Source organism: Leptosomus discolor, chromosome 25 (assembly GCF_034619465.1).
Source record: "Leptosomus discolor isolate bLepDis1 chromosome 25, bLepDis1.hap2, whole genome shotgun sequence".
In the NCBI taxonomy this organism is placed as follows: Eukaryota; Metazoa; Chordata; class Aves; order Leptosomiformes; family Leptosomidae; genus Leptosomus; species Leptosomus discolor.
In genome coordinates, this window is record NC_141415.1 from 7,426,198 (window position 1) to 7,451,891 (window position 25,694).

Genomic DNA, 25,694 nt, shown 5'->3' on the forward strand with positions numbered 1-25,694 from the left:
CCGGCAGAGCTGTCGAGCTGCTGGCTGCATCCCTGCTCGCTGCCTCGCCAGGCTCCTGCCGAAACCCCCCGCCTGCCCTGGCGCCCTGCCGGATCCCCTCCTGCCCTGGCGCCCGCCCGGCGGCTGCCTGTGGTCCTGCTCGGAGGCTGCCCACAACTTCTAAAGGGAGTCGGTTTGCCAGGATGGCAGTTGGCCAGGACAAGGGTCCCTGTCCCTTCTGGAGCCCCCGGCCCCCTGGTGCCACCACGCCAAGGATGCGTTTCCCAGGGCGTGGGGAGGTGCTGCTGGGGACCACGGCCGGTGACGGTGCTGATCCCACGTGGCCGCGCTGGCAGCACCGTGGCGGGGTGCAGGATGCAGTGGCCGCCCCGGCTGGCTGGGCTTGGCCGCCCGGACCCTCCCCACACGCAGCCAGGGCAGCGCCGGCAGATCCAGCAGAGCCTCTCCTGGGGTTGGGGTGGGCGGTGAGCGGCCGGCCAGGGGCTGGGGATGCCGGCGCTCGCCAGGGCGGGTTCTGTGTCCAGCTCAGAGGGCTCCAGCGTTTTATATCGTCTCTCCTGTAGTTTAAGGCTGTATTTACACACGATCATATACCAGCGTAAGTCTCCCCAACCCCAGCGGCGTTTTTCCACGCCAGTGTGATTTCTGTCAGTTCCTCCTGGGCCAAGCCCGTCCCTTCGGACTCCCGTGTAGCACCAACCCTCTTTTACAGTAAACTTGAACCTTTGTATCGTCAAAAACAACAAAAAAAAGGTAATTACTGTATTTAATTTTCCCTGTTGCTTAATGTGTTTCTATCATTGGGTGCGTTTTGTCTTTGCAAAGAAGAGGAGGGGGGAAAGCAGAGCAGAGGGGTCCATGGGGATCCCAGCCTGGTGAGCCGGCTGGTGCTCCAGGTTTGGGGGTGCACCCGCCAAAGCCTGCCTGGGGACTGTTTGCTGTAGCTATGGGGGCTGGTGGCCGAGCGGCTGTGGGTGGCTCCAGCTCCGAGCTGCCTGCGAAGATACTCGATGGCGTCTCTCTGCCTGCTGCCGGGGAGAGCAGCGTGGCCCCACGGCGGCTGGTGGGGCGAGCGGGGAGGGATCCTTGGCGGCAGCGAGGGACATCGCCCACCAGCACCTGCAGGTCCCTGCTCCCCGGGAGCCCCGCTGCTCCCCTCCCCGCGCTCCCCCGGGTGCAGCTGGGTGCAGGCTGGGCCCTGGGCTGCTCCTCACACCCACCGGGCAGGGACCCCCTTTGGCCACCTCCCGCCCCGGGCCAGGGGCCACGGGCACGGCCGGCTGCGGAGCGGGAGAAGGGAGGCCGGGGCAGGGGGAGCTGGGGAGGGCGGGGGGCTGGATCGCAGCGGCTTGGAAGTGGAAAAAATGCCTGAGCTGAGAGTGTCTGGTTTGTAGATCCCGGGACTGGGCTGCGGGAGAGGGGCCAGCGCCTGCCTGCGCTCGGCAGCATCTGCAGCCCACGGGGCTGGGGGCCAGCGCTGGGCGTCCCACCAGTGCGGGGACAGACTCAGCCGCGCCGGCCCTGCCGGGGCACCTGGTCCCCCCCCAGCCTGGGGAACACTGCGCTGGGTTTGGGGTTCAGCAGCCCCGAAAACCCAGGCACCCAAAAAGCCTCATCGAGAGCTACACCATGCAGGGATGGGGAGGGCAGCGAGTGATTTTGTGCCTCCTCGTGGGAACCAGCTCAGCCTCTGCTCGGTGCCACCACGAGGGAAGCGATGAGCGGCACCGCTGGCCCCGCGCGGCGGCACAGAGCAGCAGTGGGGCTGGGATGAGGCACTGGATGGGCTTCAAAGTTCAGGGCAGGACAGGGACAGGCACCAGCTCGTACCAGGGTGATGTGCTCATGGCCAGGGAGCACCACCGGCCTCGCAGAGCTGTGGCCCGCGGCACGTGTGCCTGTGCATGCCGGTGCTGGTGGGCATCGAGCATCACCGGCTCCGCTCAGGGCTTCAGGAGGGTGTCAGGGGACGCAGCTGGGAGATGCCCGGGTGTGGCAATGCCAGCGGCCACACGCCTCCCGGCTGCCCGGTGCTCCTGGCCGCAGCTCGGCTTTCTCACGGTGTTGGCTCACCGGGGCGGCTGGGGGGTGGCGTTGCCGGCGGTCGCGTCGCAGGCTGGGTCCCTGGCGTCGCAGCTCCCCGGGGCCGGAGGTGTCGTCTGGGGCTGGTGCCAGCCTGATGCTCCGGTTACTGGAGCTGTGCGGCCGGCGGTGCTCGGGGTTGTGCAAACACCCCGGCGGAGCTGGGCCTGACGGCGGCCGCCTGCAGCCAATGTAGACAAGCGCTGTAATTTGCTGGCGCAGCAGATCGGCAGCCGGACCAGGGAAGACGCCAGCTCTCCTGGAGCCCGGCCCAGCGCCCTGTTCCTGCGCCGAAAGCTGCCCCGGGCTCTCCTTGGGGGTCCCCCCCTGGCTGCCCCCAGCCTTGGCGGCTGTGGGGGCACCGGGCCGGCCTCGGGAACCGATTTGGCTGGAGAAACCCACGGGTGAGTGTGTGCATTTGGCAGAGTCGCTGCCGGGCTGCCGGGAACGTGGGGGCTGATGCCATGGGGCCCGGGGGTCACTTGCCCCTTCCTGTGACGCTTGCAGACTGGGGGCACACGGCTCCACGTGCCGCTGCTCCTCCCTGTCAGCCGAGGGAGGGCTGTGGCCCTTTCCCTCTTCTGGAGGTCACGGGGAAGCCGGTGACAGGAGGAAACCGAACCCTCCCACACCCTCCACGTGTTCGGAAAGCGCGGCTGGCTGGGAGCCCCGTGGCAGGACCCCGTTGTGTCGGGATGGGGGAGGCGGGTGGTGATGCTGACCCCCGGCAGTGTCCGGTGGCTGTTCTGGGCCCCGGGTGAGCTGGTCTGCATCTCGCTGGGGAGCAAAGCTCCACCTGCAGCGGCCAGCAGCTCCCCGTCCCCTGGGCAGGGTGAGGAGGTTTCCCTGCAGGACCCCCCTGTGCTGCTGCCCGCCCTGCTGTCACCACGAAGTTGTGTCGGCGCTTTTTGTGTCACCCACACATGTGGGCGGGCACCGGTGCGATCCATGTCCCCGTCACCAGGGACAGCCTGGCCCCACGCCGCAGCACTGGTGGCTTTTGGGGTCTGGCTGTGACTGGGGACATGGGGCATCACCCGCCGGAGGCAGAGGCTGCTGGGAACAAACCTGCAAGCTGGGCCAGGAGAGGGGCTGGGTTTGTTACAGAATGGCTGGAACCGGACCCAGGAACCAAAACCAAGAGCTGTGCTTCCAGGAAGCCCGGGACAAACTTTGGAAGCCACGAGGAGCTCAGGGAATTATTTATTTTCTCCTGAATCCAGGTGGTTTTGGCTGAACTGTCCCCACGGTGTCCGGGCCCGTGCTCCAGCCATTGCTGCGCTGGAAAAGGGTTTTCGATGGACTAAAAATTTCACGTGTGGAAGACGGTGCTTGGCGATGGGCCCGCTCCCCCTCCCAGAGCGGTGCCAGAGCGGGGAAAAGCAGCCACCGCCCCGTGCCCCGGGAGATGAACCCCCCGGTCCTGGCTGGGGTTCTGCAAGAGGGAGCAGCGAGCAGGGGCCTGGGCTCGGGAGCGGCAGCGCCATCGCCCCCCAAAGCACCGTCTGGAGCCAAAGCCTCGGAACGTTCGTGTTCCCCCGGTGCTCGTCGCTGCTGGCCCAGCGGCATCGCGGCCAACACCCGGACCAAGGCAGCCGGGGTTGGGGGGCTGCAGGTCCCGCGGGGCCCAGGGCCGGGCCCAGCGCTAATTAGTGCTGGCTAATGAAAACGGCTCTGCGCCCGCTCTGAGTTATGGCTCCCAGCAGATGGGCAGGGTACAGGCAGGGCACAGGCAGGGTGCAGGCAGGGCACAGGCAGGGCACAGGCAGGGTACAGGCAGGGTGCAGGCAGGGTGCAGGTAGGGCGCAGGCAGGGTGCAGGCAGGGCACAGGCAGGGAGCAGGCAGGGCACAGGCAGGGTACAGGCAGGGCACAGGCAGGGTGCAGGTAGGGCACAGGCAGGGTGCAGGCAGGGTGCAGGTAGGGCACAGGCAGGGTGCAGGTAGGGCACAGGCAAGGCACAGGCAGGACACAGGCAGGGTACAGGCAGGGCACAGGCAAGGCACAGGCAGGACACAGGCAGGACACAGGCAGGGTACAGGCAGGGCACAGGCAGGGTACAGGCAGGGCACAGGCAGGGCACAGGCAGGACACAGGCAGGGCACAGGCAGGGTGCAGGCAGGGCACCGGCAGGACACAGGCAGGGCACAGGCAGGGCACAGGCAGGACACAGGCAGGGCGCAGGCAGGGCACAGGCAGGGCGCAGGCAGGGCGCAGGCAGGGCACAGGCAGGGCACAGGCAGGGTGCAGGCAGGGCACAGGCAGGGAGCAGGCAGGGCACAGGCAGGGCACAGGCAGGGCACAGGCAGGGTGCAGGTAGGGCACAGGCAGGGCACAGGCAGGGTGCAGGCAGGGCACAGGCAGGGCTGGACGGTGTTGTGCGGGGGCCCCTTGCCGGCTGCAGCCCGCACTGCAGCGGGTCGCATCCTGCACATCCCAGGGGGGCTGGGGGTCCCTGCGGGGCCGGGACGCAGAAGCCCGGGGTGCTGGGGCCGAGGCGTGTCCCCCCAGAGCTGCCCGTTCCCCCGGGGTCTTCGCGGCACGATGGGGACGGCGGCGCGCAGAGCCCACGGGGTCACCGGCTCGCCCAGTTCGGTCCCAGGCCGGGTGCTGGGTTTCGGCTGAGCCGAGCTCAGGGCAGCCAGGCTGGGGGGGACAAAGCCGCTCCTCCTCCTGGAGCCGGCTGCTCCCCCCACGGTAACGCCAATGTCTGGTTTTACCGTTGCCGAAGAGCTGCTGCGGCCGGACGCCGTTCCCCTGCCTGGCTGGGGAGAGCAGAGGGACCCGTTTCGGCTGCTGACACCTCTGCGGCGTTTGTGGTGAGGTAAATGCTCCACCGCTTTATTGGAAACACACCTAAGCAGGGTTTGGTAGCACGGGGCCCGAGATTAAAACAGCGTCGAGGCAGCAGGTCAGCGAGGGCTGAGGGAGACGACTGTCCGGTGGCCTCAGAGCCGCTCTGCTCCTCTCCGAGATTCCAGCAAGAGCCGAATCTTCAGCTGGTGTAAATCACGGCAGCACCGGCTTCCATGAGGCCGCGCCAATTTACGTCATCTGAGGATCTGGCCCAAATTCATGCAAGTCATTTCCAAAAACCCGACGTTTTACTGTCATGAAAATGTCAACATTTATTTCTCAGCTTGCCGCGATGCCTGGAGGTTGAGCTTAGCCCGTAACCCCGCTTTGCAAAACAGGGCAGGAGAAGTTACCAGCACCAGGCAGAAATACGCTGCTCTGACATTTCTGCCTTTCGATGCGTCTCGTTCTTTGAGGGAAGCAGGATTTTTCAGCAGGGCCTAGTGACTTTATACACTTTGATTTGCAAATCCGCCTCCTGGTGCTGGTCTATCGTCAGGGAGGTGAGTCCCCCCCTGCCTGCACCAGACCTCCCCTCCTGCAGCACTGGGGGGGGGGGGTTAGGGATGAATCTCCAAAGGTGGGAACCCAGCGCCACCAAACGTGCCTCAGCTCGGACCCGCGGAGCGCAGGAGTCCCCTGGGGCCGGTAGAAACCCCAGCCAGGGTATTCCAGCCCTCCGGAGCAGAGGCAACGGCGCAGGGCAGGGGAGGGAGGCGGCGGTTCCGCAGGGCGAGCACAGCTCCTGTCCCACAGCTCCGCTCCCGCGATGCCCCGCGGAGGGTCTCGGAGGAACATCTCACCCCACCAGAGCACAAAATCTTTAACTGAGGCTCCTGCCGTGACGGTACGTAACAAAAAAATATAAATACGAGCTGTTGCCAAAATGCAGGAAGAGGTGAGCGGCAGACGCTGGGCAGCGTGGGGGCAGCTGCCAGCCCTGAGCTGTCCCGGGGCGTCTGTCCCCTACGGGCCCGGCAGCAGCTTGCAGAGAAGGTCGATGACAAGCGACGCTGGCTGCACAGTGTCGTACTCTGCAAACAGGTGACAGAGGTTCTCCAGATCTGTCTGGCTTTTGGCCACGAACCCAAAGATCCTTTGAAAAAAGGAGAGAGACTTACTCAGCTTGCATCCAGGAATCCAAAGGAATATGCTTAAACTAGCCCCAGCCACAAAGCAGAATCCCATTTCCAGCAATTCCACCTTGGCCCGCTCCCCAATCACGTTTACTTGGAAGCAAAACAGCCGGGAGAAGTGTTTCTGGCCAGGCTTCCCCAGCTGTGAAAAGTTTCTTGAACGCAAGGTAAAGCCAGATACGAGCTCGCTTCCTGAGCCCAGAGCGAGCCAGTCACTGGGAAGGCTGACGGATTTGGATGGGGTCTGTCTGCATGAGGGGATGTGGAGAACCGGGCTGAGCCAAGCCTCTCATCAAAACCTACAGAGCAAAACTCCCCACAAAGCTTCACCTGTCTGTCCCACGCCTCATCCTGCCACCACGTTGACTTTTACCACATCCCCTCTTCATTTTTAAGCTTCGATTCCTTGCTGCTCTGCAAAGCTTTGCAATGCTGGAGAGGGGAGGCTGGGCCAAAGCAGCATCTGCCCCCCCCGCCCCCGTTTCCAACAGCACCAGCTTCGGCTGCGGGAGGTCCCCACGCGGGTCTCACCTCGAGGACTTGCAGTACTTCTGCCACCTGAGGGAAGAACAGGACAGGGTTTGCTCAGGGACTGAGATTTAACTCATTCCATCAGCTGCAAAGTCAAGGTTCCTATTTAGCTAAACCCCGGCGCGTTAAGCCCGAGGCAGGGGCTGCAGAGCCGCGGGTTGGGGTTTGGCATTTGGGATTTTAAGCGGTGCAGAGACGGGAGCAGCGGAGCCGTGCTGGGAACTGCGGGGCAGCGAGCACCGCGCGGGGGCTCCGACCGGCACGGACATCCGCAGAGCGGCCCATAACTCACTTTCTGTTCTCAGGATCCATCCCGCAAAACCTGATGGCAGCCAAGGGGTAGTGTCGCCTGAAAAACACCCTGTCGGGGGGAGGAGAGCGTGGCGTTAGAGCAGGAAAGTGCGCGGGCAGAGCTGGTGGGAGAAACGGGCATTTGTGCATTCAAGCCCTGCTCGAACTGTTGTGGCTGCTGGGAATGGGGGGATGTCGGGGACAGGGGGTGCGGGGGACAGGGGGTGCGGGGGACGGGGGGTGCGGGGGACAGGGGGTGCGGGGTCCCGCTCCCCAGGGCTGGCTGCGGAGCTGGCAAAGCGCAGGCAGCTCCTGGCTTCAGCTGGCTCCTGCCTCCCACTCTGGAGATGGTGCCACCACCTTCACGCCAGGCAGCGTCACACCCCGCGCTGTGACAGGAGGGGTCAAGCGCCTCCCGGTTTGCCCCGGCCGGACCCTCCCCAGCGGCTCTTACTTCCTCTGGAGGTCGGTGAGCGTGACGCCCTGCTCCGTCACTCTGAAGTGCACCAGGGTGGGTGTGGGCAGCACCTCCAGCTCGAAGGTGGAGGAGATGGCTTTCTGGATGGCCGGGGCTCCTGTCAGCGTCTCCACGTTCACCGAGCTGAGGTACAAGACGTTGCAGACTGCAAGGGCAGGACAGAGCCCGGCTCAGCACGGGGCCCGCAGCACGGCGGCGTCTCGCTGTGCTGAGCACGGGCAGCACCGAGCACAGCGGGGCCGGGGCCGGGGCCGGGGCCCAGGCACCGTCCTGCAGAACCGGACACTTGTACGTGAGTCAGATTTGTTTTGATGAAAATTAAAAGATCTGGTGACTCAGAAATTCCTCACGAATTTATTTTCGTTTGCTTTAATTCTCTGCACTAATTGTTTTAAAAGTCAATGTATTTAATTTCCGGTTTCTAAATGTCACATTTGGATTTTTTTTTCTGTTTGTTACATATTTCCTTTAATGAAAAGCAGAAATACCCCAAGCCAACTAACGGCTGAAGGCCAACCTAAAACATGACATTTCAGGCTGATTGAGCTGTTTCAAGGGCTGTTCTGGGTCAAACTAAACTTTTCAGCTTGCCAACTTATTTTTTCAGCATTTCCAGCAAAACAAAGCGGTTCCCGTCTCCCCTGACTGTGCCGTGACCCGTCCGTACGGTCTCCTGCCCGTGGTGCTCTGCCCTCACCTGGAGCCCCCCCACTGCCGCCCCCAGGTCCCTCAGCAATTTAGGCAGCCCCCAGCTGCCCCCTAGAAACTCCAGATGTTCGATGCCTGTCAGTTCAAAACCGACTGAAACCGACCAGGAGAGAGGCTTAAAAATCTGGTGCTATTTAGAACTGTGGGGATTGTCTTTTATCAGCCTCGGGACCTCAAGAACTGTCCTTTCAAGCTTTACTTCACCGTTGTGAGGAGCGAAAGTCTCCTTTCTTTAAAAACACCAGGTTCCCTTGCAGGCCCATGATCTGGGGATGGGAAGAACACCTGCAGGTATCTCCAGCCCGGCGGTAAAGCCAAGAGGGAGCCATCGCACCGGCACCCACGGGTGCGCTGGGGCGACCTGCTGCTTTGCACAGCTCCAAAGGCAGCGCTGGCTTTTCAGCTTCTGCTGCGGATGGCTCAGAACGTAGGAAAATAGTGCCCGGTGTTTGGTAGGTAAGGACTAAAGCCCAAAGCACGGGTGCATGCCTAGAGCTCTAGCTACTGCCAGCTCGACTGTCCTCTGGCGAGAGCAGCTGCTCCTTTCCTCACCAGCAGTTCTCCTCTGCAGGGACAGTGGGGACTCTGGGGCGCCGTCAGGGCTGTCTTCTCCCTCAGCAAGATCTGCACAAACGACAAGCAGGAGCGCTGATGCCACAGGTCGGGCCGCTCGGGGTCACCCCGTTGCATCGGGTGGGGATTCCTTATCTCGCAAGAGGCCCCAGGGCCCAGGACGGCTGAAATGGCAAGGCTTTAGAGCAGTCATTGGTTTAGTTGTCCTCCATCTCCCTCTCCTGGCTCTGGTCATCTCTGATCTCCCCACTCCACTCCTCACCCACCCTCAGTGGTCCCCCGCCCCCCACCGCTTTGCTGACCGCCCCCCAGCCCCAGCGAGGCACCACGGTCTCGTGCTCGAGTCTGGTCTTGCCGGTCCCTGCTCCCCGCCACGGCCAGGGCAATCAGCCCCATCGCGGGGGTGCCCGGGTGGTTCAGCCCCCTCCCCACCGCCAGACCTTGCCCACCCGCCCAGACCGGCAGGAGGGGCCGCCCGGAGCATCTCTCCTGCCCCCGACACCTACCTCGGGTGGGGATGCTCAGCTTGCAGGGCAGCGCCAGCGGGGTGATGGCGTGCTGGTACACGAAGGCAGAGAGGCTCCCTGCAACACAGAGCCGTGAGTCGGGGGGTCGTGGTGCCCGAAACCCCCCACCCACGTGCCTCTGGCCCCATAACAGTGGCCCAAGGAGCTCAGAAGGAGGGAAGGGGAGGCTGAGCTGGACTCTTTGGGGCCTCACAGGGTTTTCCAACGCCCACCCCGTGTTCCTGTTTTGGAGCCTGCTACCGCAGTCTCACTGGCAGAGAAGGGTGGGCAGGAGCCAGGGGCTGGAGGGCCCCCACGCCAACACGCTGCAGGGCTGCGGAGCCGCCCCAGCCCTGGCCGGCGCTTCGAGGGGCTTTTGGAAAGAGCTCCTGGGGCTGCCAGGGCCGCTGCGGGCAACGGCCCCGTCCTTACCGAAATACAGCTCCTCGCTGGCTCCTTTCAAGCGCACCCCTTTGGCAGACGACTCGATGAGGAAGTGCCGGACGAGGTCACTGCTCTCATCGCCTGCAAGCGGGGCTGAAGAACAGCATCAGCACCGGCATCAGCACCGTTGTTTCGCCCCAGCCCTCCCCTGAGCACCCCGGGGCATCCACGGGAGTTTCTGCTCTGCGTGGTGAGCGCGGTGCCAGCCCCCGTGCGGGGTGGGATGGGCAGACACGGACCCCGCTGCCGGCGTCTCTCGCACAGCCAGAGTCCTGCAGCTTCTCAGCTTGCTCTAGCTTGACCGGTTTCAGTTAAATCCTTGAAGCCCACCCCACCTTTCCGAGCGAGTCCCGGTACCTGTCTGGCTGCCGGAGGGAGAGGCGGGAACCTTCATCGCCAGTCCAAAAGACCCCCGGTAGGACGTGCTGTCCCGCACAACGAACGTGCCTGGCTCCTTGTCCTGCAGCAGCTGGATTGCTGTCAAGGCACAGGCGGAGGCTCAGCCAAGCAAAACAGGTGGAACCTCCCCGCTTTGCATTTCGCGTCCGGCCGATGCTCTCGCGGGGAGTTGTTCCCTGGCAGCAGCGGGAAACACTCGGGAGCGTTGGCTGAGGACACGCACGTCCCTCGTGCGGGTACCGACTGCGGTGCCCCCGCGGAGTGAGGGGCCCTGGCTCGGTCCCGTGGGTCCCTGTGCTCCCCAGGACAGAGTCAGCCCCTGCCCAGGCCATGCTGAGTAGCAGCAAGTCAGGGGCTGGAGGAGCTTTGGTGGGCTTGAGGCGGGGACTGAGTGGCTGTGGCATGGCCTGTGTTTCTGACCCTTCCCCCTAGACTGTAGGGGGTCTCTCCATGCCCATCAGCCCCCAGTATATGTTGAATTGCCCCCCCCCGAGTCCCCAGAGGACCTCAGGACGGGCAAGGGCAGGACTGAGGGGCTGTGCAGCAACAGGCAGCAGTCCTGCAGAGGGCGAGTCTGAGGTGGGGCTATCCCAGCGGAGACACCTGCTGCCTCACCTTGGTCCCTGGTGATGCTCGGCTTGAACCAGTACTTGGAGGTGTCCATCACAAACTTCATGGTCGGCTGCCCAGCCCTGAGGGGACCTGCAAGAGACCTTACGGTGTCAAGGCCAGTGGAGGACCTGAAAGACCTTCACAGCAGACATCACGGAGCAGGACCCTAGGAGCCCTAGCAAAGACAGTTCTCTTTCAGGCTGGCCAGGGTTGAAGGGTTTTTTCAGTCCTTTTGAACAGAGCTTCTCCCTACTCCTCAGAATAATTAATCCTCCACGTAATTATCTCTCTTGGCAGGCTGCGATGGAGCATGGAGAGGCAACACGTGGAATCCCCCAGCAGCGCCAGTCTGCCCAACCCTGCACAAGTCCACTGGACCACGGGGATTTACACCAGCTGAGGATCTGACCCACAAAGCCCTCCTGCTATTCCCGTAACAATCCCAATTAAAACCCTCTGCCCCGAGAGCTGCCTCTGCTAATCCCCTCCAGAGAACAATAGCCCTATTGTTTACCCTTGAATGAGGGACCTTATAAACTCTGGTATCTTTAGATGTGCTCCAGAGCAAACTGGAACCCAAACCCCTCCTCCCCACCCATTCTAGGCCCACAGACAAGTATGAAATGACAGAATTATGGTTCTCATTCTCAGGTACTATAAATGAGTCTATCTGCATCTCCTTGAGGGGACCAGAGCGTTTCTGCTTGCTGGGTGTGTGCCCCAGGACCCCAGGGGGCAAACCACCACGGCTGATGCAGGGTCACCAGCAAAGAGCTGGAGAGCACCGCAGAGCCCTGCAGCCCTGTGGAGATGCTGCGAGGATCTCCACCGCCAGCAAGGACCTCCTCTCCTTCATGTCTACAACCCATAGACGAACCAGACTAGAAAAGGGTGTTTGCTCCCCCTTTCCTGGGAGCTGTTGGGGTCCTCAGCTCCTTCCCCCCACCCCCGGCCTGCCCCACGGCAGGGAGGTGACTCACTGTCCGAGGCGCAGGACAGAGCTGGTGCCGACAGCGCGTTGTTCAGGCCACCGAGCCTCGAGGCCGGGCTGCAGCTGGGAGCGGGGGTCTGCTTGACAGAGGCTGGGGGGGCTTTGTCCAGCCTGGAAGATGCATCTCCTGGTTCCAGGCACCCGTTCACCAGCAGCACTGGGATGTCGGCTGCGGAGTTGAGGATGGAGGGGGGGCAGCTGCTGGCCTGTCCCTTCTGGGATGGCGAGGGGTTGACTTTGGTGGAGCAGGCTGCCCTGGGCTGGTGGGGACTCAGGCCAAAAGCTTCTCCAGAGTGAGATCTGATGCTCGGGGAAGGGGGGCAGGGGCTGCCCAGGGAGCTGGCAGGGGACGGGCAGTCAGCGGAGCAGCAAGCGGCGGGGTGAGCATCCGAGTCGTCGTTGTGAAGCGAGTGGGTGCTGCTGCAAGAGGGAGACAGAGAGCAGAAGGAGATCAGCGGGGTGGTTTAGCTGGGATGCTACGCACAGCCCACCCCAGGGACTGCCCCAGCCCCGTGGCACATCAACTCCCAGCCTGAGGAAGGAGGTCTTGGACAGCGGGACTTGGGGTAACCCCCCTGTGCCCCTTCCATCCCCATCACCAGCCCGAGACTGGGACACAAGGTGGCATTTACCTTCCAAGGACGTAACTGGTGTCCGAGCCGGGGCTAGTGGAGAGCAGGGAGACCCAGCTGCTCCTCTGCTGGGCCCTCACCACCTGCACGGGCTTCAGCAAATTGTCGAAGCCCGGGGAGGTGCCGAGAGCCCCGGGGCCGTAGGAGATGCTGTCCGCCTGCCCCGCCGCGCGCTGCTGGGGGACAGCGATGCACTCGGAGGCTTTGCTGCAGGTCGGGGAGGCAGCGCAGCTCGGGGTGCCCGAGCCGGGGCTTGCGGGGCCGGGCGGGCTCGAGAAAACCACGCTGCCACTGGTGCTGTAGTTGCCTCTGAGGGCCCCTTTTTGGGGCGGGAAGCCGTTGCCCTGGGGGGACATGGAGAACGGCGTGCCCGACGGGCTGGGGGAGCCCTGCAGCCGCTCGGGACACGCGGCGCTGCCTGGCGTCATCTCTATGTATTTAAAGTCTGCGGGAAGAAAGAGGAGGTCGTTACCGGTGCAGTGTCGGCGTCAGCTCGTTAGCTAAGCTCGCTGGGGCACACGGGTCTCTGCTCTTCCTGCTGGTAATTCTGGCTCCAGTTTGCAGGCCCTGCAGGGCTGCTGGGCCCAGGGGAGGATCCCCAGGCTCTTCAAGGAGATCCCCATGGCCCAACACCGGCCTCTGTTAAGACCCTATGAGGGCTGATTTCTCCACAGCCGCAGAGACCCACCCTGGCGCTGGCGGGCTCCCAGGGCAGAGGGGTTACCCGCGGGCACGGCTGCCTGCGCAGACCCCCCTCGCCAGCGTTGCGCAGCCGGTGCTTGCCGAGACCTGCAGCGAGCGGCGGGTGTTGCCTCCAGCAGCCGCTCCGTTCGTACCTGACTCAAGAGAAAAACATCTGGCTGCTCCCCCCGGGGGTGACGTCCGGCTCGGAGGGTGCCCGCGGCAGCAGGCGCGTGGCCCTGCGCACCCTCCGAGCTGGCTGGGCGGAGGAGCGCGGGGGACGTCACCGGGTCCCCAGGCACGGCCGGACCCCCGCGCCATCCGCACGGCGGCTCTGGAGCAGGGGGCAGAGGGAAGCCGTGCGGGACGAGGGCAGTGACGAGGCTCTCGGTGTCCACTGCGGGACCGGCAAGCGCCCAGCCCAGGGCAGGGGCCGGCTGCTCTCCCTTCCCTTCTCCCGTTCTGTATAAATCTCTTCAGAGAAACAATTCCCAAGGCAGTTTCCGTGCCTATGCCCTGCTGTGGGTTTCTTCCTGCTCTTCTGTTCATGCTCGGGGCAGGCAAAGCATCTCTGAGCCCCTTTCCGTGCCATTATTTACATGGTAACACATCGGACAGAGCACCACTCGCTCCGAGACCTTCAGTGAAACCTCACAGCCAGGACAAGGGGGTGCCTGGCTCCCCAGGCGCCTGATGCCCGTCAGTCACTGGGTTCCCTGAACGAGGCCATAATTTCTGGCTGAGCTAGAAAGTGCCTTTTAGCACTCAGACTTGATTTAAGGGCTTGCCGTGATGGCGAATTCATCACCTCCCCAGGGAAGCTGTTCCAGTGGTTAATCAACTCCACGGCTAGAAGCGTGTGCCTCCTTTCTAGTCTGAACGTGCCCAGCTTTGTTTTCAGCTCCTGGTTCTTGCCCTGCCATGGAGTTCAGGAAAGTTCCCCTTTTTAAAGGTGTTTCTTGGAGAGAAAAAAACCCTTTTTGCTGCAGCAATGACAAACGGCTCTCAAAGGCCCTGAGCTCCCTGGCAGTTGGCGTTCTGTGCCTTGTTCCTGCCCTGGGACCTGCCGGTGAGGGTGGCTGGCCGGGGCGGAGCAGCAGGCTCCAGGCTGCCAAGCGCTGCAGACCCTGTTTACTGCAAGGAACAGCCAGACCTCTGGGGCATAAAGCTTGATGAGCAGGAAAAGCACAAGTCTGCACAAAAGTTACTCTCTGAGCCCCTTCTCTCTGCCGATCCCAGCGCGGGATTGGATCGGCACGGCCAGCGCAGAGCCGCCGAGGAGGCGCCGGGTAAGCCAGAAGGGCCGGTCCCCAGCGGGGACGCAGCTGGACCACGCACGGGGAAGGAGCCAGAACCGCAGCCTTCCCCCTCCACACCCTTACTGCCCCTGGCAGCCAGCAGCAGCTCCTCCGAAGCCCGTGCTCGGAAAGGCTCTGGAGCCACGTGGTTCTGGTATCACTCTGCAAACCCTTACAGTAAGCGCTTGGCCGGATGCTTTTTGTCAATGTCTCCCTCAGAAAGGGGAAAGAAATGGGGATTTTGGTTGCCCTTTAAAGAAATAACTGAAAAGCATCTGAGCACTGGGCTAACGAGGCCTTTTGCCTCCTACTTCTCTGCCTTTGCTCCTGCTGATCAGGTGTGGTTAAACCTCAAATATTTGCTCAAGACCTTGGCAAGTTTTTCAGCATCAAGGAGTGGCAAAAGTGCCACAAACCCGGAGGCTGGCTGTCACGCTAGCTGAGAGGCTCTCCCCTTCTCCAGGAACAAGTACCAGAGGGAGTCAGTGACTCTCATGACTGTGTCTCCTATTGCTACAGCATCTGCTATGTTAAAAGCTCTCCTCGAGGTTTCTGCTAGACAAGAACAAGCCCCTCTCGCAGACTCTGGGCTCCGCCACTCTCCTGCCAGCCCTCGCATCAAGTGACCATGCAGGGACCCTACACTGTAGGGGGGTGGAAATTATTCCGAAAGTGCAGTGGGGCACGGCACAGGCCTCCCCTGCGCGGCCGAGGGGAGGAAAGGGAGGCAGGAGCCCAGCGGGAGCGTCTCCCCGGCCGGCGTGAGGTGGGAACACACAGGTTGCCCGGCTGGAGCAGGAGGAGGTGGGCGAAGAGGGACGCTGCGCGGCAGCAGGAAGTAAAAAAGAGGAGCCGTCAAAAGAAAATGAAAGCTGAAGTGAGGCTTTTCCCACTGAATTCAGGGCCAGGCTTCCAGATGTTCAGCTCTGGAGCCAGCTTTTCAAAACCGCTAGCACGCTACCTGCTGAGCTGCTGGGGACTCCCGCCCTCGGGAGATGCCTGAGGGAGCCGCATCCGAGCGCCTCCAAACCCAGCCTGAGCAGCCAAGAGCTGAACTTGCCCTTCGTACTTATCTGCCAGGCCACCCCGGCCACCCCAGGGGGAGCGGGGATGCCGCCTGCCCCAGCGTCGCCCAAGCCCCGCGGGTGCTCGCACCGCCCCGGCCCCTGCGCTCCCCGACTCCGGCTGAGCTGCTTCCCCGCTCGAGCACCGGGACCCTCACGCCCACCAGGGCTGCGGTTCCGTGCACTTGCAGACACGCACCTCGTCCTCCTCCAACCTCAGATGTCTGCTGAGGGCTCGGGGAGAACAGGATTTTTTTCATGCCTTTAACATCCTCTGCTTTGACCTTCCTCTGGAAAGAGGCCCAGGGACAGATTTTCAAGGTATTTCCGTGTCTGAAGACAGGGATAGGCAATGAGCCTTTTCAGAAGCCGTCAGACCGTATCTTTAGGCACCTGAACACATCACAGCTCTGTCCTCCAGCGCGCCAGAACGCTTGCAGCAGTGTGCAACACACCGTCTGCTGGTGCTACCCTGCGCACTGCGTGTCGAGCAGCTCAGACACTGCAGAAGAGCCACAGGCAAGAGGGCTTGGACCAGAGGCAGCACACGCAGCAGAGCTTCGGCTTGCAGGGATGACAGAGGAGTGTTGCAAAAGGGTTCACGTGAGGCACCCAGGCAGGAGAGCAGAAAGAGGGGGTTGGTATGTGCTGCTGATGTTGTGCCTTGGGCATGCCAGCTATGCTGCTGGAGGAGTGCACAAGCCCTGGAAAAAGAATTTCCCTGGCAAAATGATTGGGAACATTTAAACAGGATGGTTGTGTAACGATCAGTACCTTAGCCCAGGGCTTTGGAAACCTGGCTTCAAATCCTTGTGCTTCCACAGGTCAAGTATGACCCTGGGAAAGGCTCCACTGCCCTTTGGTAGGACTGGGGCTCTGCTGCGAGGGTAAGCACGGTCCAGGCATCGCATCCAGAGGTCAGTGCCTGTCCCTGGTCACTGATGGTAATGACTCGGATTAGGAGTGTTCTGAGAGCTACAAGCCCCATTTCTAATGTTTTCTCCAAAGACAGGGAAACAAACATCGGGCTGAATTAAAGGCTGTTCTCCCTGTTTTCCTTTGGCTCCTGTTGAGCTGGCTGGACACAAGAAGTGATTAGACTGGGGCCACCTAAGCACTCGAGTTAGGCAGAGAGCCTGGATACACAATCTGTTCTCCTGCTCCTTTGCATGAAGCCCTGATGTCCGCAGACATATCCCACACTGATCCCACTGGGGGGGGGGGATGTCAGCGATGCCCATTTCCAGCTCTCCACAGGAGCCCAGGACCCCGTCCTGCCTGCAGCAGATCGGGCTGGGGCTGGAGTGGGGCCAACCTCTCTGCCCTGGACTTTCACTCTGCCTGTTGCAAACGGTTTTCTCTGGGTCTGAGCTGCGCTGGCTCCACCGCACGACCAGCGCCTTTTGCCTCACCTATTGCCTCTGGGTCTTGTTTCTTGGCGGCAGCAGCGTCGCCCCGAGAAGCAGCCTGGACCCCGTCCTTCACCGGCTTGCACATGAGCGGCTGAAACGTCGGGTCGATTTCGAGGATCAGCTGGTTGAGACTCTCTATTGATATGTCCAAGGTAGGAGACACCAGGTGAGCCTCAGGATCCGCGCCGCTGTCCTCCTCCTCCTTTGGGTGACACGGGGCAGCGGGTGTCTCCGAAGAGGTGTCCTGCTGCCCCTTCCCCTGCGCGTGAGCAGCCACACGCTCAAACACGGGGTGGGCTCCGTAGAGCCCTCCGCTGGGAAGCCGGCGTGCGCTGGTGTGCACCATCGCGGACGGGTCAGCCCAGCCCTCCGTCGAGTAGTAGGCGTACTGCCTCGGCAGCGCCGAGCAGCCCGGGTACCCCGCCGGGTGCAAGCTCTTGCTTTCCTCCTGTGAGGAAACGCACACGGTCTGTCCAACACGCAACACGTGGTTGTGTATGACCTGTGACATGGTTTGGCTTCCTGGTTTGGTGGCTTAGAGTCCAAGGGAAACCTCCTCCTCCTCCTTCTCGCCTCCTTTTCTCCACCAGGGACCTCAGACCCCTTCTTCAATCCAGCGGGAAGAAGAATCTGAGGAATGCAGAGAGAGGAGTGGTTACACAGGCATGCCCCGGGCAGGAGCAGACTTCAGCGGAAAAGTCTATAAAAACCGGGATTTGGAGTGCAAAGCTGGAATTCAGCTCATAAGAAAACAAGTCCTCCTGTATTGCTTTTCCGCCCCCCTCCAGCCCCTGCTCCCAGTGCCACAGTGCATCTGGGCAAGGGCGAGGAGGATTAATTTGCAACAGCTTTTCAGGATTCAAAGGCCTAAAACCTAAATTCTGCTTTATTTGCACAGCGCTTAATTTCTTGGTTAAGAACGAAATGAAGTATCGCTCTAACGACTATCGCCCGGGACCCTGACCCTCACAACTACCCGGCGAAGCGACGGTAGAGAGCGAGCCCGGAGCCAGGCGGGGCAGACTTGCAGGGGTCCAAAGAGATGGAGCTGCCTGCCAGGGCGATGTTCTGCGAGCGGGTGCACATTCAATCTGAGGGTTTATTTTGCTGGTACGATGTGAAGCCCATGGAAGCCCATGTACGTGGCAGCGTTCTCAGACAAGGTGCTGCTCTAGGAATCCAACTGCTGTCACACTTTGAATATTCTCTCGCTTCATTTTATAGAATCATAGAAAGAAAGTGGGTTTTAATTCGCCATTAACCCCCCCAGGGCAGAAGGCAGGCTTCCCTTGGGGGGCTCTGGGCAGAAGGTCTCAGGACACTGTTTGGAGGAGGGGAAGTCGTCCAGCTGCGGCAGGTCCCCCCCGGCTGCTGCGCTCCCTCGTGCTCGTCTGCGCGGCGGGAGCTGCCGTTCAGCAAAACTCGCTGCCACCGAACGCGCTGGGGAACCTCGCTCGTGTGTCTGGGATGAGGAAAACAAGCCTGTCCCTTCCATTCCCTCTGCGGCAGCCAAAACCCCGCGTCTGGGTGCTCGGGGACGTGAACGCCAAACGCGTTCCCCGTGCCTGTGCTGCGCTGGCTGCACGGGAACGTGCCCGTCCTCGGTGGGCAGCACCGGCGGGGACCATGCGATGCCCAGAGAGTCGGAGCCAAAGGCTCGCTGACCCGAGTCAATCCTACAGCTCGGGGCTCCCCGCTCCGTACCCTGCGTGCCTCTGGCGTGTAACGCATACAACCAGCGGGGTCCTTATCAAAACACTTGTCCTTTCCTGCATCAGTCTTGAATCACTGACTTATTTACTCACCTATCTCGGCTTGATTAACTATGGAGTCACAGGATTAAGAAAGAAACACGCTGCTCGCGGGCAGCCAGTCCACTGCCCCCAGTGGGGGAGGGCAGGAGCGCGGGGTACGTCATGTCTGGCAAGCGGTGACTAATTGCTCTGCTGGGTCTTGAGAGCTGTTTCGGAGGTGGCTCAAACCAGGCCGGCTTTGCCCTCGTTGAATTATATAACCCTGAAGAAGCCTCTCCTCTTGCCGGAGAGACACCCAGAATAGCACAGGCTCATGGATTAGTGAATTAGAAGCAAAACATTGCTGCTGCCTGCTGCTGCTCACAGCGTACGGCACTCGGCTATGGATCATGAGTCACGCCAGCTAATGCTCTCAAAAGAGCTGGGAGAGGTTTTTAAGGACTGCAGGAGTGAATAAATACTTCAAACCCATTTAGCTTCCTGCCAGCCTGGACCCCACTGTGTCTCCTGAGCCTCTGACAGATTTTATTTACAGGACTGGCAGGCTGGTCCGTAAGAAACGCTCAGGAGCAAGGACGTGCCCTGCAGCAAGACCTGGGCCGCAGAAAGGGCAGCACCTCTGGGAGGCAGATGTTGTGCCTTTAGTTGCCAATTGTTCAGGCACGTGGCGCTCTGCGTTGTGACCGAGTGACAACACCAGAGACGGGGAAGACCCGCCGCCCCAGCCGCCCCGCCAGGCACGCGGGGCTGTGCCCGAGTCTGGCCTGGCCCCGGCGGGAGACGGACAGAGTGCGGAGCAGGTTATCCCTTCGGAGGGCCGGCTGGGGAGGGATCTGTCAGAAAATGGGTGGGAAGAGCTGGACCTCGGGGCAGCTGCTCCCCAGGCTCGGGGGGCAGGCGGGTGAGAGGCCCAGGCTGCACGCGGTGAGGTCCCTCCTGCGACCACAGCAGTGACAGCCCAGTGGCCGCACGGCCCGTGGTGCCTTCCCAGCACCTGTACCTTGCTCTTCCTCGGCGTTTCCCGACCCAAACCCCAAGGTGCAGAGGATCAGAGGTGGGCTGGGACCCGAGTTCCCTTCTCCAACTGGCCAGCGGGGCTGGCCGTGCCTGGGCGCTGGCCGCGGAGCTCGTGTCACCGCCGATCCGGTCACAGCGCGGCTCTGCCGCGGGGTCAGTGGGATCGCAGGCGAGCGGGCTGCCCACCTCTGCTTCCCTGCCTCGGAGCACGTATGTGCCATGGCACCGCAGGCACTGCCGTGAGAAGTGCAGCACGGTACAAGGTGTGGAGGGAGCGTTTGTTAAATATAAAAAGAAGAGTCATTCCAGGTCAAAAACACGAGCTAGATGGAGTGAAAATTGGATTCTCCCCTGGGGAGAAGAACTGCCTGGCTCCAGTCAGCGTCCACAAGACAAGGCTGGTTTTAATTTTAAGTAGGTACAGAAATAACGTGCAGTATGCATGAACCAGGACTGTCAGGGGGTTCCAGGAGCATGCACGCAACAGCTTCCCTCCTCTCTTGTACTCCTGCCCTGAGTTTTTGATCTTTCTCGTGCCTGACGCTGCCAGAATTAGCCTCCAAACCTCATTTCTCCTCCCTTGCCTTCTCTGGATTAAGCTGAGAGGTCTCACAGGCTCCTCACAAGAATTTCGAGCCTCAGCTGCAGGCTCTTCTCGGAGGAACAAGGGAGGAGAAGGAGGTTACTCACAAGGTGGCCCTTAGCCACCAGCGTGGTGCAGCCTTGAGAAAGGCGAAGGCTGCCCACAGGCATCAGGGCTTTCCAAGAGCAGTGCCCTCGCGCGCAGCCCCGGCGAAGGCTGGGCAGGGTCCAGCCGTGCCCCCCCGGGCAGGGAAGAGGGGTCGGGCTGGAGCGCAAGGACTGCGGGCGCGGGCAGGGAGCCCGTATCGCACAGCGAAGCCCAGGGCGCATCCGTGCCGTGCCAGGAGGTGCGATGCCCTTCGCTCCGGCGGCAGCAGCAGCGCAGCCCTGGCAGAGGTGACCCAGGCGCGGCAGACGGGCCTCACAGGGCTCGGCTGGCGAGCTTACCGAGGCTGGGAGGACTTACTGGCTGTGCAGAAACACTGGGGGAGGGAGCACTGCTGTTTAAGCTAAGGCAGGGCTAGCACAAGAAGGAATGGAAATAAGCTGGCCCCAAACACGTCCAGGCTGGAGATTACAGAGTTTCGGGAAACAGACTGTGGAACAGGATTCCCCCAAGGTGAAGGGGACAAGTCACAGATTTTGGCTGCCGACGGACACGCTTATAAAGGCTCTCGGTGAGGCAGCCGCCTGTTGCACTGAGAGACCCGGCTCGGTGAAGCGGGAGTTCAGCCCAGTGACCCCAGTCCTCCCCTCCACCTCCAGCCCAGCTTGGCAGGCAGCCCCCTGACCTGAGGGGACTTGAGGTGTTGGGACTGGGACTGGAGCTGCAGCCCCTACGTGGGGCTGCAGAGAGCCGAGGCAGGAGGTAGGGTGCTGGGTTTGGAGGGCTGAGGGTGCCTCCTGGGCGGCGGCGGGAGAAGCAGGGTGCCCTTGGGACAGGGCTGGGCCAGGCACACCCCGGCGGTTAGATAACAGCCTGCACGCCCTGCCCAGGGCCGCCAGGCACAGCTCAGCCCGGCCAGGCTGCCAGGGCCACGTGGACCGAGCCCCGCGGACCCCACATGGAGCAAAGTCCCTCCATGCAGGGCCCCGTCCCGGCTCCGTCCACTGGAGCGCAGCTCCCGTGCCCAGCCCCTGCCCGGTGCAGCCCCCCCCAGGCTGCAGCAGATCGAGAAGGTACCGGCAACGCCGAAAGCGCTGCCAAAGGGCTGCCTCTCGGCTTCGCCTGGCAGCTGCCCACGCAGAGCCCTGGCTGTCCCGGCGCGGTTATTTGGAGCTCAGACACACGAGCCGGGACTCAGGCTTGTTCCCCGTCTGCGCAGAGACCCCAAAAACAGCAAAGCCACCTGCCAAGCCCGGGTTGGTTTTCCCTGCAACGCGAGCCCTGGGAGCCTCCCGATGACAAGTCTGTGACACAGCCCCTCGCCCGGGAGAGCAGAAGGAACTGCTGGGACCCCCAGGACTTACAGAGCTCCTTACACCCCGCTGAATCACTGCGAGGGCCGCGGGGCGCCTTGCCTAGATCAGCAGGGTGTGCTGAGGAGGTTAAGGAAGAACGTCCCCGTGGTTACGCTGTGTTTTGCCTTCAGGGCTGAGCGGCAGCAGTGTCGCATAGCAAATATTAATATCCCTCCAGCTACGGGGCGGTCCGGCACCTGGAGCATGAGGCAGCTGGTGCCTGGGGAGGGGGAGCCCTGCCAGCACCCGGGGGGAGAAGGGCAACTGTCAGACAACGGCGCCTCCCTCCTTGCTCAAACAAGAATAATGGGGAAGTTCAGCAGCAGAAAGCAGCCTTTATGAACTCCCAGACAGCACTGCTAAGCCTTGGTATTTGACCAGCCCCAGGAGCCTCGGGACGAGGCAGCATCCGTGGGACCATTGCCGAAGGAGAAGCACTCCTGACGCAACCCGGCAGCGCCCGGCGGCCGCAGCCACCCTCCTGCAGCGACCCCCCTGCGAACGGCCCCGACACAGCGCTGGGTTGGCAACATTTCCCACTTCTGAAAGGGTCTCCAGGGCTTTGGGTGAGGAGGGTTACAAGTAATGTCGAAATTGCTACTCAGAGAACTCCCCTTCCCACTGCCATGCTCTGTTTTCCTCTCCCAGGACGGCTCTTTCCCCTTTGGCAAGAGCTTCTCTGGGTACGAGACAAGCAGCAGAGCCTGGTTCCCCCTCCCCAAACAAGGTCCCAGCGCAGCCGGGAGGGTTTTCCCGCCAGCTCTTTGCAGGGTGAGCAGTGGGCACGGGAAGCTCAGGGAGGGGGCGGCAAGGAGAGCATCTTTAGAAAAGGGTGTCTGTCCAAAAATAGACTAAATTAGCTAATCCTAGGAATGCTTGAGACCGAGTTACAGGAATGTGAGACTTTCCAGACACACTAACAAGCTCCTCGGAGCACCAGCCTGGGTTTTTCCCTTCTGAGACCGCAGTCACCTCTCACCAATGTCCACTTGTAGGACTGCAGTAAACAGTGCCGTTACAAAGGCAGCTGCAGCACAAGAGGCGCCGTTCCCCTGCATTTCGGAGGTGCCAGGGGAAGGGAGAGGATGGGAGCTGCTGCAAGAGGGCCCCGCAGACTCCCAGCATTTCAGAAGGACGCTGTATGTCTGCACTCCCCCGTGCACGTCCCCTTGAGGGTTCAGCCCTGCATCCCAGGGCTTGAAACCTTGTGAAGCAGCAGACCCTGGCTCCATGCTCTTCTCTCGGGTCCAAGGGACAAGCAGCACAAGGTGGGACCAGATTCTCTTCCTCCCCTCCTCAGACCTCCCTCTGCCTGCCAATGTATCTGCCTACACAGGCTGCGCGTCTGCAGTGCTCCTCGACGGACCCCTGGTTGCACAGCTCCCACGCACTCATCCTGACGCTCTGCTCTCTCCTACGCGAGGACGGATCCTCAGGACCTTGGTTTTGGTTTTGCACCATCTCTTGATGCTGACCCGAGCGACGACGCTTTGACCTTGGTGGCTGTCAGTGCCTTAAGAAAGCGCGGTGGTAGCAGACAACCTTGCTGATGTTCCTCCCCAGCCCTGCACAAACCACTGCCTCCAGCTAGTCACACTCCTTGCTACCACGTGGCATTTTTATTGCCTTGACCTCTCAGCGCTTCACCACACCGCAGCCTCCCACTGGGAAGCAGGGTGCACACACAGACACACCATCACAGCCGCTTTCCTACAGGCTGAACTCACTTCAGGCGGAGGGAACGAAGCATCTCACACCGCTTGTACAGATGCACAGTCAACAAACATCACCGAGAATCTTAACCAGGCTTCAAACTCTGGGTGAATAAGAAAGGTAATTGCTAATAAAATAAACCCCACAGATGACTGAGAAAAGCCCAAAACCTCAGCCCCTTTCTCACAGAACACCCAGCAGCCTTCCCTGCCCAGGACACCACCACTCGCGCTCTGCCAGCCAGCAGCGCTGCTCAGGCAGGAACAACCATGTCTTGGCTTATTCGAGATCTCTGCGGGAGATTTCTCCCCGGGCACGAGAAAAATCCCCAGCGAAATGCAAAGCAGCAGCAGCAGAAAGAGAAGTGATGGAAGGGAGGAACGGACACAAACGGCAAACAAGGAGGGCTGGAGGGACAGAAGGGCTTGAAAGAGACACGGGAGAGGCAGAGAGGGCCCTTGAAACCAGCACCAGCAGGTACCTGCGCTGCAGCCGCTCGCCCCCTCTCCTGCGCGCGGCTCTTGCTGCAACACCTTCAACAGCACCTTGAGCTCGCAAAATCAGCGCAAGGGTGAGTCTGTGCAAGGACCCAGTCCTCCGGGAGCCTCGGATTTAACGGGAGCCCAGTCCCTCCCACCTGGGCTGAGCTTTGCTCGCCGCCCCTCGGCGCGCAGGGCGCAGCCCTGCTCAGGCCAGGTGTGATGCAAGAGGGAAGACCCAGACGCCGGGATACAACCCGGAGCGGTGCTGAGCTGGCGAGAGACCAGGCTGCCTCCGAAGCGTGCTGGCACAGGACGGCTGGAGGCAGGGAGCTGCTCCTGTAACCCGCTCAGGAGGACGACTTTCGGCTGGCGCAGAGCAAGGTGCTGGGAGCAGCGGAGGAGCTGGTGCTACGGCTGCCAAGGGCCAGGGCTGCGCTCTGCCAGCCCCTGTGGGTCAGCAGGAGCCCACAGCCAGCACTCAGCCACGGCAAGGGCCCCCTCGCAGCGCGTGGGGGGAGGACAGACAGGGACCGTGCTCCAGCCTCGCCCTCCGAACACCGGCTGGGGGCTGTGACAATAAATGAAGGGGACACAAAAAGTTCACGACTGTCTCCTCTGCAGATGGAGCGTCGGAATCGTGGCTCCTCTCCGCTCCTCTCCAGGAGCGTCTGGTGCTCCCTGGTGCAGAGGGCACCAAGAGAGCTGCTGCTGGGAGGAGCGGTGTAGGAGGCGACAGCCCGGCCCTTTGGCACTGCCTCGGTGGCAAAGGTGCTGCGTGACTGGGCGAGATCGGTCAAATCCAGCGCAAAGGGGAAGGATGATCTCCCATCACGCCTGGCCGAAGGGCGGCTGTAGGCTTCCCAGGCTGCTCTGGCCTGATCTAAAAAAAGGCCCAGGTCTGCCCCTCCCCTCAGCACAATTGTCTGACTGGTGTATTACAGGGAGCAGGTCAAAAAATACATTTAAACGCAACTGTGTCTTGAATTTGTGTTTGCACAGTGTCCAGCCCGGAGCAGCCAGGCCTGACTGCTGCATTTAGCGCTCCCGCACTGGGAACGGATCATAATAAATAACCCCCAAACATTTTTGGATTGCTGTACCTTCTGGCTCAAGGTTTTCTCTCAGTTTCATTGGGCACAGAGCCACGTGGCAACCTTTAAAATCATAGATCTGAAATACCCTTTTTCAAGGGAACTGCCTATTCTGCTGCCCATAAATGCTCTCGGCTTACCGCAACATTGCCACACCGCTAAGGGACGCTTTGAAATGTCCGATTTTATCAGGAAATGCACCATATAAACTCCCTTCCTTTAAATTCCTTGATCTCACTTTACAATCTTTCCAACGATTTATTCATTATCAGCGGTGTTTTTTTCCTTTCCTTGAATCCCTGGGTAAACAGCCCCTTTCCTTCTGTAACGGCCGGGAGATTGCAGTGGGGAGTGATCTCCCGGCAGCTTTCCTTTCTCCGGGCTGGTAAAATTCACCATCGATGAGGTACTTGACAGGCAGCATTTGCAAGCTGGAGGACGCTATCACTGCACACACGTCACCCGTGTGAGGCTCCAGCTGGAGGAGCAGAGGGGGAGCAACGTCGGGGACCCACGACCTGCGCTCAGTCCCTCGAGTTGAGCATCTCATCCCTGGCGGGACGCTTGGGCAAGGGAAAGTGCCAGGGCTGCGGGGGGAGAGGAGGGGGTTCGGCAGCAGAACAAGGTGCCGCTACCCTCCGGTCCCGCCGTTTGCAGCCTGCGCCCAGAGCACACCCAGGCTTTGACGAGGTTCTTCTGCGGGGCTCGCAGCCCTGGTTTGCAGGATAAACAGTGCTGTTCAGGGCTAAGCACCTCCTTCGGAGAGACAGCACGCGGGCGTGCGCCTCCAAGAGCAGCCCCGCGCCGGACCACCCCGTCCCGCTGCCCCAGCTCCAGCCAGCAGCTGGCTCCTGCCTCGTTTGAGGGACGGGGCTGCTCCGCTCCAGCCCCGCCGCGGCGC

At 61.6% G+C, this 25,694-nt stretch overlaps 1 protein-coding gene across 1 annotated transcript; it reads right to left on the reverse strand.

The window, feature by feature from the left end:
* Window positions 1–5,903: 5,903 nt before the first annotated feature.
* TNS4 (tensin 4) lies at window positions 5,904–17,204 on the reverse strand. The gene is made up of 12 exons (XM_086478017.1): window positions 16,694–17,204; window positions 12,239–12,683; window positions 11,596–12,026; window positions 10,619–10,705; window positions 9,962–10,081; window positions 9,593–9,685; window positions 9,161–9,238; window positions 8,634–8,705; window positions 7,350–7,518; window positions 6,897–6,965; window positions 6,605–6,631; window positions 5,904–6,033 (listed from the first exon to the last, which is right to left on the reverse strand). Exons 1-12 carry the CDS (start codon window positions 17,202–17,204, stop codon window positions 5,904–5,906), a joined length of 2,232 nt encoding a protein of 743 aa, XP_086334143.1.
* Between the last annotated feature and the right edge of the window lie 8,490 nt (window positions 17,205–25,694).

Bases quoted from the DNA above. Each gene is read 5' to 3' on its own strand.
- TNS4 (XM_086478017.1), bottom strand. From the start codon at position 17,204: ATGTCACAGGTCATACACAACCACGTGTTGCGTGTTGGACAGACCGTG. The intron at 9,239-9,592 runs GTAAGGACGGGG...TCTGTGTTGCAG, and splicing joins CAGCGAGGAGCTGTATTTCG to GGAGCCTCTCTGCCTTCGTG. The intron at 6,966-7,349 runs GTAAGAGCCGCT...TCCCCCCGACAG, and splicing joins CTCACCGACCTCCAGAGGAA to GGTGTTTTTCAGGCGACACT.